Raw genomic sequence first — 11,785 nt, 5'->3', positions numbered from 1 at the left:
CTCCGGCCAGGAGCCGTGGGCTGGTGCTGTGGATGTGACTGTGGAGCCAGAGCTGGCCGGAGAGCTGCACACCCTGCAGAAATACACACTGGGAAAAGCACCTTATGTGGGTAATTAACAGCAGCTTCCCATCAGAATAATGTCTTCTGAAGTGCTAAAACACTGTGTTGCTGTCGCTGGGAGGTCCCCAGCGGCACTGGGGGACATGGGGCTCCTTTCCCCGGCAGCGCTATGCCCAGGCCATCACTGCCTACCCTGGCATGTCCATGTGAGCAAGAGATGGATGAAAGAAACTTAATTCCACTCAAAGTTTCTCTTTGATATTTGCTTTCCCAGCAAGTTTGGGGTCGCTGCCGCAGTGCTCGTTCCCTGGGAGGCTCCGCTCCCTCAGACGGTTTGCAGGACAAGGAACAACGCAGAGAGCAGCGACTCACCCCCGGGATCTTGTCTCGAGGAGTTTGAGTTTGGCAGAAGATTTTAGGTTTCCTTTCGGCTTCATTTCCTGAGAAATCCTCAAGTGGTTGCAAAACAGCTGTGTAAAAAAGGGCATTAAAGAGCCGGGGTGGGCAGCTCCTTCAGAGATTTCCAGGATGGATGGAGACACTGGAGTGGAGGGTGGGTGGAGGCGTTGGGGTGGGTAGGGCAGAGGCGCTGGCGTTGGCAGGACAGATGGACGCCGCAGGGAGGACACACAGCTGGCAGCGCTGCACAGAGTGGTGCTTTCTCCTTCGGGGCTTTGCCCCAGACAAGGCCAACGCGGGGAGTGCCCATCCACCAGTGAAGGTGTTGGCTGCTCCCTGGCCTTCCCGCGGCAGCCAGTTGCCAGCTGGAGGCAGGGAGGAGCTGTGGCAGGGATGAGGGTCCAGGTCCCTGGGACAGGCGCCGGGGTTGGCTTCTGTGCCTCACTGAGGGTCACTGCCATGCGTAGGACTGCAGGCGTCTGGTCACTCCCCCCCTGTGCCCTGAGAGATGTCCGCAGAAGGCGCCTGCTGGGACACGTGGCAGCCCAGAGCCTGGTGGGGCTGGGCACCCCGCTGGCACCGACTCAGCCCAAGGAGGGGGCGTGTGGTGGGGCTTTTTTACCCTTTACCAGAAACCCCCCGCACCCTAGGCTGTGTCCCCAGCAGCGTGGCCAGCGGGGCAAGGGGGGGGATTCTGCAGGAGGCCCCGGAGATGCTGGGAGGGCTGGAGCCCCTCTGCTGTGGGACAGGCTGAGAGAGCTGGGGGGGTTCAGCCTGGAGAAGAGAAGGCTCCGGGGAGACCTTTGAGCCCCTTCCAGTCCCTCAAGGGGCTCCAGGAAAGCTGGGGAGGGACTCTGGAGCAGGGAGGGGAGCCATAGGACGAGGGGGGAATGGTTTTAAACTGAAAGAAGGTAGATTTAGGTTAGATATTAGGAAGAAATTAAATTGTTTGCTGTGAGGGGGGTGAGCCCCTGGCCCAGGTTGCCCAGAGAAGCTGTGGCTGCCCCATCCCTGGAGGGGTTCAAGGCCAGGTTGGACGGGGCTCGGAGCAACCTGGGCTGGTGGGAGGTGTCCCTGCCCAGGGCAATGGGGTTGGATTAGATGGCCTTTAAAGGTCCCTTCCAACCCAAACCATTCTGTGATTCTATGATTCTGTGCCCCCAGAAGGCTCCTGCAGGGACAAGTGGCAACCCAAAGCCTGATGGGGCCAGGCACCCCACTGGCACCGACACAGCCCAGGGAGAGGAATGGGCTGGGGCTCTCCCCCTTTTACCAGGAGCCTGGGGAGGGGATATCTCCCCCAGAACGGCACACAGCATGGCCTGGTGCTCCCGTCCCCGATTCCCGAGGTGGCTCCTGCCAACTTTGATGGGTGCCCACAGCTGAGCACTGATGCTCTCGGCACAGCTGTGGCTGGGAGTCACTCTATGTGCAGGGCCACAGGGAAACTTCCCTGGGGCTGTGCCGGGGACAGGGCATCTGGCATGCAGGGGCCCAGGCTGCCGCGGCACAGGGTGCAGGGGGCAGACTTGTGCATGTGCATGCCGGGGCTGGCTACACTGGCACCCCCACCCCGGGGACGCAAGGGTGACAAAGGAAACGGGGACAGAGCCAGGGCTGGCCAGCAAAGGGACGTGGATGGCCATGGGACCTGGTGCCCAGAGGCCAGTGGGCGAGGGACAAGGCTGGCATCGCCAGGGCCACATGCTTGCCACCGGCATGGGAATTCAGATGGGGCTGGTGCCCCAGGCTGCTCCCCTGGGGTTTGGTGGTGCCGGGGGGGTTCAGCGGGGCCCGCAGGGCTGAGCGAGAGCTGCAGGGAGCCCTGGCACCCCCAGCAATGTGCACGTGTGTGTGTGTGCACGCACGTGTGTTCCCATCCCACCCTCCTCCATACTGGTGCCACTGGGGCGACGCCGGCCGGCGCAGGGGGAGCAGGCGCATTGGAAGGACACAGAGACAGGGATGCTGAGCCAGCGCTAGTTCAGTGTCGGCGTTTATTCGTGTGACACTCAGGGCGGGGGGACAGGAGCAGGGGACGGGGGGATGTAGGGAGAGACATCTGCAGAGGGGGGGGAGCCGCTGCCACCAGCAGCGGGTAAGAGGGAGGGGGCCGGCGAGGGGCCGGCGGGCGCGGGGGGGGTCCCGGCAGGGTTAAGAGCACTGGGAGCTCTTCACAGTCTTCTCCACGTTGCCGGCCTCGTGCTTGACCTTGCAGGCGTAGGTCTTGTCGCTCTTCCATTCGGAGGCGCTCAGCGTCAGGTAGCTGCTGGCCATGTACTTGTTGTTGGTCTGCCGCTGGGGCCGGCTGGTCTCGACGTTGCTGCTGAGGGCTTGGCCGTTGGCCGTCCAGGTCACCTCCACGAAGCCGGGGTAGAAGTCTCCCATCAGGCACACCAGGGTGGCTTTGTTCTGCGTCGAGAGCTCCTCGCTGGACGGCGGGAAGAGGTGGACCGTGGGGGCCACCTTGGGCTGGCCTGCGGGGGAGAAAGAGGGGTCAGGGGGGACCCTGTGCCCCGCCATAGACCCTGCCCGCCCTGCCCAGAAACTCCGCGCTTCCCCCACAGCCAAGGGTTTATCGTTTAGAACTCCAGTGTACTTAGATTTGGGATACATCTATATTTTTTTTAGATATATGTGTATATATATAAATATATGTGTATATATGTGTGTGTGTAATACACGTACACCCATATATAGCTGTATATACATTATAGATATACACTATATGTGTATATATGTGCATATACACATTATATATTATAGATATCTATAGATATAACTAATACGCACGATAGACATGTATATTATATTACATATATAAAATATACAATATACTACATATATATTGTATATATTATATAAATATATGTATAATTATATATCATTTATATAATAGACATACTTATGTATTTTTACATATATTTCATATATAAAACTATGTGTAATACATAATATATAATATAATATATATTATATAAAATAACATATTATATAATATATATTTTGTATTATTATATATTATATAATATAAAATATACATATATATTATATATCTTATATATTATGTAAGATATATATTTTATATAATATATATTCATATATATATTACATATATTAAAAAAAATCTGTGGTTAGTTGCCATAAAACCATTTCTTTCCTTTTGCAAGGCAATTTTTTAAAAAAATCAGAATTTCCAAGACAAACCATCCTGTTTTCTGCCTAGTTCTGCTTTCAGACACCTTCAGACTTGTCTCAGAAAAAGTAAAACTAAGAATCACCCGAAGGAAGATGGAGAAAAGATGTTCAGTCTTTCCGAGGTGGTTCTGCTGCCTCCTCAAATGTATAAATCTCTCTCTCTCTCTATCTCTAATTGAAACCCAGGAGGACTCTGCCATTAAAAACTTTCTGCTGAAGAAATTGGCAAACTACATTTTTCTTGATTTTACGCCCCTAGTAATTTGGGTCAGATCGGGATTTTTGACTGACTTCTTTTAAAAATTACAGACAAAGACAGGCAAACGACGTTCCCGGCAGCATTTTCAACACAACAGTCTCCATTTTTGACACGGCTTACCTGGACAACGGGATCTTTAAGAGGCCCCTGAAAACTTTTCGCTAAGATCCCGGGGACGTGACATTTCAACACAAAGTTGGCCGCGACTTCAGCCCGCTCGCGGCCGAGGCCGGGCTGCCCTTTGGCAGCACCCGCAGCCTCGGGCGTGGGACCCCGCGGAGAAGCCCCTGCTCCTCACCGAGGGCAACCGACTTAGTCCTCAGGACTAAGAGGTGAGAACTTAGACCTTAGACTAATGACTAATTTCTTTAACAAAGACAAAACCTGACTTTCTTCGAGATCTAAAACTGAGGTTTTGAAATTGACTGTCTGAGACCTCAGTCACATTTCCTGGCCAAATTTTAAGATCTTTCAAGGGAGAAAATACCCCCCAATCCTCTGTGGCGTGCCCCAGAGCCCTCCAAGTCCGCAGTGACAAGACAGAGCCCGCAACGCTGCGCTTAGTGCCCGTCCCCAAACCGGCGGCAGACCCCAGCCCAGCCCCAAGTCCGAGAAAACCCCCCCAAATCATCGAAAATCGACAAAATGTCACGATTTCGGGATGGGGAAGGAAAGACCGAGAAGAAATCGGCGACTCACCTAGGACGGTCAACATGGTCCCGGCCCCGAAAGTACCACACAGTGATACAGGGCCATGCAAAAACCTTCTGCCCCATGGTACGAGCAGTCCTGGGCCCCGTGGATGTGGCACGATGGAGGTGATGAGATGGAGATGCCCAATGGATGCAGCAGGATGGAGGTGGTGGGATGAAGGTGCCCCGATGGACACAGCGGGATGAAGGTGATGGGATGAATGTGCCCCGAGGGACACAACAGGTTGGATGCACAGTGCTGGACGCGTCCCGGTGGATGTGGCAAGGCAGGAGCAGCAGGACAGCCATGTGAGGACAACTTTGTGTCCTTTCTTGAGGGGCCACGGGAAAATGGGTGGCCTTATCCCTGTTATCCTTCATTGACAGCATTGGACAGTCTCTCCAGAGCTGTGGCTGAGTCATTGATTGCTCCAAGGACCCACTGCTACCCAGGAGCACACGCTTTGTTCTCATTACAAGCCCATATCCATGCCTGTGGTGTGGGGACGTGAATCCTGGGTGAGGAAGGGCTGGTGGAGGCTTTGGGTGCCCCTTAGGCATGACAGGCAACACCTTGCCTCAACCTGCGCTGCTGCCACGCCGGTGGCTGTGGGATGCCCTGCAGGGCACTGCCCACTGTCCAGCCATTGTACAGTATGTGTGTGGATAAACCTCGTGAACAAACCATCCATCCATCCTTCCCACTGCCCAGAAACACCAGCGCTGCCGTAGGTGCCGTGGTTTCACAGGGGACCTCACCACCCGGCACCCGCGCCACCCTGCAGCCTGGCTCTGCGCTCTGGGGCAAAACCGGACCCCAGCACAGCCCACATCCTTACCTGGGCAGGATTGTCAGTCCCTGGTGGGCGGTGAGCCCCCTCACAGCAGCTGGGTCAGGGTGCCCTGTGCCCGCGCAGGCCAGGGCAGGGGAGCGGAGCAGCCCTGGCTGCCATTGCGCTGCGCCCGCCACTCTCCCAGAGCTCAGCCCTGCACGCGGGGCGCTGGACCATCCCACCGAGGGTAAATAAGCACTTCCCTCTGTCACACCCGCCATCTCAGCGCCAGCAAAGGCACTGGTGCGGGGCTGGATCCGGTGCGGGGGAGTTTCAGAGCCCCCCCCTGAGCCAGCGAAGCCTGCCAGCCGTGACGGAGCATCACGGCCCCGGATTCTCGCTGAAGGCACCTATGGCTGCAGCGGTGGGTGATGACCAAAGGCCAGGCTCACAGGGGATTTTATCTCTGCCCTAACAGAGCTCAGCGCAGGTCTCGGCACTTAATGCCCGGCCTGGGTCGGGGATCCCGGACCGCAGGCGGAGGGGAGCGCTAGGGGCATTGGCCAGCACTGGCCCCTACGGCAGAGGAGCCCTGGCCAGCTGCCTTCTCCAACTTAATTTAGCTCCTGCCTTTGCTGTGGGAGATCAAGCCAGTGCCCATGGACCAAACTCAGGGCTGGTGCCGCCCCAGCAGCTGAAACAGCAGCAGGGAGGAGCAGCACGGACAGAAGAGCATGGCAGACATATTTTCCCTGCACAGGAGACAAGGAGACCGCAGAGACCTGCGGGTTTGCTCCAAGCACCCTGCCAACGGTATCCCCTACCCACCCAGGAACTCGGCTTCCCGCAGAGCCACCCCTGCCCATTCTGCAGCCCCCAGGCTGCTGCTCCTGTCAGCCCCTGCCTTCCCAGCCCCTCGGAGCAGCAGCCCTCGAGCGAGTGCTCCCGGGAGCATCTCCCAAGGGCCGGGGCATGCACAGGGGGTTGGAGAGGAGGCATCAGAGGCTGTAGGAAGAGCTGGGACCAGGAGAGAAAAGCACACAAGGGATGTGGATGCCTACACACAGCTGCAATAACCAAGATAGGGGTGAGCCAGGAGGGGTGTCACCTAAGACCGACTAACCTCAAATTCCCCAGGGAAGGCTTGGCTGCTGCTCTGTAAAGTTTATTCGCAGTGTGGTGCCAATCTCACAGGGCACAGGGTGCTTGGCTCAGGGCAAATCAGCTCTTGGAGCGCTGGATTTCAATAGCACCAACTGAAATGGAACTTGAAAAATATTCAAATGCTGTGGTTTGTGCAAGTGGTTGTAGAAAGAGGCAGAGTCAGTGAATCTGCCTAGTCACTAGAGAATAAATGGTGCTTCGATGATTTTGTGGTTTGAAGCACTTTCATTTTCAGAGGTTTGGTTTGCCTCTGGGTAGGCTTATGCACTGGTGCAAAGCCTGAAACTAGCCAAAAAAAAAAAAACCACTGACATTTTCTATGCAAAGCATTTAGTTGAAGCTGATGCTATCTATTGCGGAAGATCAGTTTCTGAGCATTTGTCAGACTTTGATGGGGTTTTAGTCCCATTTTATGGGAGGATAATAAAGGGGGACAATGTTCAGTTTGAAGGTCTGGCTCTTTTCCTTGGTGGGAGGGATGGAGCAGGACTGATGCTGTGCTGGACATAGCAGACACCCCCCTGGCACGTGACCCCAGCAGGAGCAGGGGCAGGTGAGGGCCTGCGGGTCCCCAGGGGGGCACTGGGGATGCTGGGCATGACCACTGTGTCCCAGCTGCCAGGGCTGAGCAGGGGAGGCCACGGCAGGCACTCTCCGCTCCTGCCACATGGCTTGCCCAATCGTGCCTGGAAGCAAAGGAGAAGGGACATGGTAGGATGTACCGAGCAGCCTTGCAGCGTAAACCGTCCTGAAACTGCCCTGGCATAGCTTGTGGGAACATCTACCCCCAGAAACCATTATGAGCTAAAATTGGCACTGGCTGGAGGGAGCAGGTGCTCAGTGCCTGGGGGCTCCTGGCACAGCTGGGCTGGGAGAAGGGCAGGGGGACACCCAGCAGGGCCCTGGGTGGCAGCTGGGGAGTACAGGGGACCTGGGACCCACAGCGTGGGGCTGGGAGGGAGCTGCTGGCCGTCATCCCCTGCCCAGATGAGGGGACGGGCACAGACCTGGGGCTCTAAGGGATGGCTGGGGCAGTCACACCACGCACAGCCACCTGCAGCACTGGGCAGCAAGGGCAGGGCCATGGCGGGACCAGACCCACCATCTAATGGGGACAGCAGAGACTCCTAAATGTCCTCTGTGACGGTGGGAGGTTTTTGTATCACTTCCCCATTGCTCTGTGTCACTGTGGCATCAGTACTGCTATCACCACAGTAATAGACGGCCTCGTCCTCCGCTTGGACCCCAGTGATGGTTAACGTGGCCGTGGAGCCGGATTTGGATCCGGAGAATCGCGAAGGGATGCCCGAGGGTCTCTTGCTGCTCTCATAGATCACAGTGACAGGGGCAGTGCCAGGTTCCTTCTGCTGGAACCAGCCATAGTAGCTGCCACCACTGGTGCAGGTGATCTTGACCGTTCCTCCCACGTCGGCTGACACCGAGGGGGGCGTCTGAGTCACCGCTGCCTGGACCAGGGAACCTGGAGAGGGAGAGGAGAGAGGGGAGAAGACCCGGGTCAGCCAGTGCCCCACGAGCACAGCCCTCCCCGGGCAGCGCAATGAGACCCATGAGCCCATTCTCCTTGGGTCTCCAGGGCACCTGAGACATGGGCGAGCACCACGAGGAGGAGAGGGGTCCAGGCCATGGCGCGATCCCACCAGCTACGTGTCCCCACGCCGATGGAGCTGTGTTGCGGACCCCGACTCCCTTTTAAGCCCCGGCTCGCCTGCGGCACAGCCCCTCCATGCAAATCTGAGCCCGCGCTCAGGGCCGGACCCTCCCCGCTCCCCGCCCAGCCCCATCACCCCAGATGCAGCGGGGCTTGTCCGCGGGCACAGAGCGGAGACACGGAGATGCGTCCCAGCTCAGAGCCCAAAACGTGCCAGCGCAGACCCCCATCCCCAGCCCAGCCAAGCGGCTGCTGGGCCAAAGGCTGCGGGAGAGCTGGGCGCTGGGCAGGGGAACAGGCAGTGCCCGCAGCTCCCGGTGACGCGTCTGAATAGTGACAACCCCCAGCTCCCCCCACCCCACCTTCAGCATCTTCCCCTCCTATGGTGTTCCCAGGCCCCACATAGACTTTGGCCGTTCCTGCCCTCCCCGATGCTCCTGGGGCCCTGCAGCGCTGCCCTTGCCCCTTCTCTCACAGCAGCCATGCAGCGCCCTGCCCCTGGGAGGGGGGCAACCCCTGCCTGCGGCACGCTGGGGCCGAGCGGCTGCCAGCCCTGGGGCAGAAAAGGGCCAAGGGGGCCGGGAGGACACCAAGTTGCACTGGAGCCAGCCAAGCGCCCATCGGCTGCATTAGCAGGACACTGGCCAGCAGTAGGAGAGAGGAACCTTCCCCTCGGCTCAGCGCCCCGAGGCAGAGCGCAGCCCTGTGTCAGCTCTGGGTTCCCCGGCCAGGGATGGGGACAGACAGGAGCAAAGCCAGGGAAGGGCCCTGAGGATGATGAAGGGCTCAAAAAGGCAGAGCTGGGATGGCTAAGGTGAAGGCGGGGAGCCTCAGGGGCATCTTATCAACATTATAAGTATCTCCGAGCAGCAGGAAGGAAGATGGAGCCAGGCTCCTCTCAGAGGTGTCCACAGGCAGCACGAGGGGCAAGGGGCACAGGCTGAAACACAGGGAAATCTGCCCAAACCAGCAAAAGCCTTTTTCTGCTGCAAGGATGGTCAAATGCTGGAACAGGTTGCCCGGGGCACTGTGAAGTCTCCGTGCTGGGAGACAGTCAATACCCGCCTGGAGAGGCTGTGGCCAACCTGCAGGAGCCAACCCAGCTTCGAGCAGGGGGTGGGACCAGGCGATCTCCAGAGGCCCCCCCAGCCCTGGCGATTCTGGGGCTTTCCCCAGCCCCAGCACCTGCGGGCACCCTCTTGCTTTGCTGCTTCTCTGCCCCGGCTCTTTCCTTGAAACCCAGGCCAAACCTCTCAAGACCTTTACTCGTCCCAGTTTTCCACTCCCCAGCACAAGAGCTGCCCAGCACCGAGCCCCATGGCTCCAGCAATGCCTCCCCATGAGCCCATCGAGATCCCAACAGGCCAATGCTGGGCAAACTCTGCCAGAGCTGGGGTAGCCCAGGGGCTCTGGCTTGCAGCCGTGGGGGCAGACCCTGGCCAGCCCTGCTGTGACCCAGGGCACAGGGATCGCAGCCCCTTCGGCAGCCTCGTGCCCACCCCAAGAACGGCTGCACCCATAGGAAATGCCCACACCCCCACGACCCCCCATCCCCGACACTGCCCTCCCCAGGGTGCCTGGGGCACAGGGACCTGAGGAGCAGGGCCAGGGCAGGGCTGCAGGGGGGCTGATCCCTGCGGGCAGCACGGAGGGGACCGGCCGGAGCAGAGCATGTGCCCCAGGGCAGGAGCCGCCTCACAGGCACCTGTGCTGCTCCACCACCGCCTCCAAGCAGCAGCAGCAGGCGGCACCCCGGGGCCCTGGGGCAACAGCTGGTCTGTGCCTCATTTCCCCCGTGCTGGGAGTCACCCTGACCCTGATCCGCACTGGTGTCCCAGCCAGCACAGTGAGAGACAGCCTCTGCCTCGGCTGGCACCTCAGGGATGGTTGACATGGCCATGGAGAATGGCACATTCCCAGGTGCTGGAGTTCCCTCCTCAAATGAGAGGGGACGGGCACAGACCTGGGGCTCTAAGGGATGGCTGGGGCAGTCACACCAGGCACAGCCACCTGCAGCACTGGGCAGCAAGGGCAGGGCCATGGCGGGGACCAGACCCACCATCTAATGGGGACAGCAGAGACTCCTAACTGTCCTCTCTGATGGCAGGAGGTTTTTGTATCACTTCCCCATTGCTCTGTGTCACTGTGGCAACAGTATTGCTGCCTTCGTAGCCACCACAGTAATAGACGGCCTCGTCCTCCGCTTGGACCCCAGTGATGGTTAACGTGCCCGTGGAGCCGGACCGGGATCCAGAGAATCGCGAAGGGATGCCCGAGGGTCTGCTGCTGCTACCATAGATCACGGTGACAGGGGCAGTGCCAGGAACCTTCTGCTGGAACCAGCCATACCTGCTGCTACCCCCGGTGCAGGTGATCGTGACGGTTCCTCCCACGTCGGCTGACACCGAGGAGGGCGTCTGAGTCACCGCTGCCTGGACCAGGGAACCTGGAGAGGGAGAGGAGAGAGGGGAGAAGACCCGGGTCAGCCAGTGCCCCACGAGCACAGCCCTCCCCGCGCCACGGGACGCGGCCCCTGTCCCCAAAGGCCCCAGTCGGGCGCAGCGAGTCTGGCCAGGGCACCTGAGACATGGGCGAGCACCACGAGGAGGAGAGGGGTCCAGGCCATGGCGCAATCCCACCAGCTACGTGTCCCCACGCCGATGGAGCTGTGTCGCGGACCCCGACTCCCTTTTAAGCCCCCGCTCGCCCGCGGCACGGCCCCTCCATGCAAATCTGAGCCCGCGCTCAGGGCCGGACCCTTCCCACTCCGCTCTCCCCACCTCCCTCCCCCCTCCCCGCCCAGCCCCATCACCCCAGGTGCAGCGGGGCTTGTCCGCGGGCACGGAGCGGAGACACAGAGACGTGTCCCAGCTCAGAGCCCAAAACATGCCAGCACAGACCCCCAACCCCAGCCCGGCCGAGCGCCTGCTGAGCCAAAGGCTGCGGGAGAGCCGGGCACTGGGCAGGGGAAGGTAGGAGGGGACAAGCAGCACCTGCATCTCCAATATTCTCACCACAGGTTGTGCGGAGCAGATGAGACACTGCCCATGCCAGGGATGGAAGGACAAAATGTCGCTCTGACTATTGCCACTGGGGTGGATTTTGGGACTCCAGATGTGCCCAACTAGTCTCTCCCACGGGGAAAGGGCTGGGAAAAGGCAGTAGCAAAGCTCCCGTTCCATCTGTCTGAGATCATCATCCTGTTATCTGCAACCAGTGAGCACCTGGGACCTTAACGGGGAGCAGGTGAGGGGGGCGAGGATGGGGAGCTCAGAGTAGCCCTCACCCTTGAGTACTGAACGTTGCCTGGTGCCACCCTGCCTGTGCCCTCCTGGCCTCAGCCCATGGCGCGTGGCCCTCCCCCTCACCATGGTCCCTGGCACGGAGCAGGGGGACAAGGCCACCCGGCACCCTGCTGCCCCCACAGCCACTCCTGACACCACAAACGCAGCCCCCATGGGGCCAGGACCCCTGCCCACAGCCTGGCCCTATTGGTCACACTTACCTCCAGCTCATGTCCCCTGCCCTGTCACACTCATGGGGATGCAGGACATGCCAAAGCTGTGATC

At 59.1% G+C, this 11,785-nt stretch overlaps 1 protein-coding gene across 7 annotated transcripts; it reads right to left on the bottom strand.

Annotated features, from left to right (window-relative positions):
- Window positions 1–2,434: 2,434 nt before the first annotated feature.
- On the bottom strand, window positions 2,435–10,866 carry LOC128916952 (immunoglobulin lambda-1 light chain-like). Of its 7 annotated transcripts, none has more exons than XM_054219289.1 (5): window positions 10,797–10,866; window positions 10,566–10,662; window positions 7,740–7,933; window positions 4,618–4,650; window positions 2,435–2,938 (listed from the first exon to the last, which is right to left on the bottom strand). In XM_054219289.1, the coding sequence occupies exons 1-5, from the start codon at window positions 10,840–10,842 to the stop codon at window positions 2,616–2,618; spliced, it is 693 nt and encodes a 230-aa protein (XP_054075264.1). In that variant the 5' UTR covers window positions 10,843–10,866; the 3' UTR covers window positions 2,435–2,615. The 7 variants fall into 7 exon arrangements, with proteins under 7 accessions (XP_054075264.1, XP_054075266.1, XP_054075263.1 ...); XM_054219291.1 differs by having other exon boundaries at window positions 7,743–7,933; XM_054219288.1 differs by having other exon boundaries at window positions 4,618–4,659; window positions 7,746–7,933.
- Window positions 10,867–11,785: the final 919 nt, after the last annotated feature.

The sequence above is a fragment of the Rissa tridactyla genome, chromosome 13 (genome assembly GCF_028500815.1).
Source record: "Rissa tridactyla isolate bRisTri1 chromosome 13, bRisTri1.patW.cur.20221130, whole genome shotgun sequence".
NCBI lineage: Eukaryota > Metazoa > Chordata > Aves > Charadriiformes > Laridae > Rissa > Rissa tridactyla.
The sequence above is the reverse complement of the archived record's forward strand: the minus strand, read 5'-3'. Positions and strand labels throughout refer to the sequence as shown.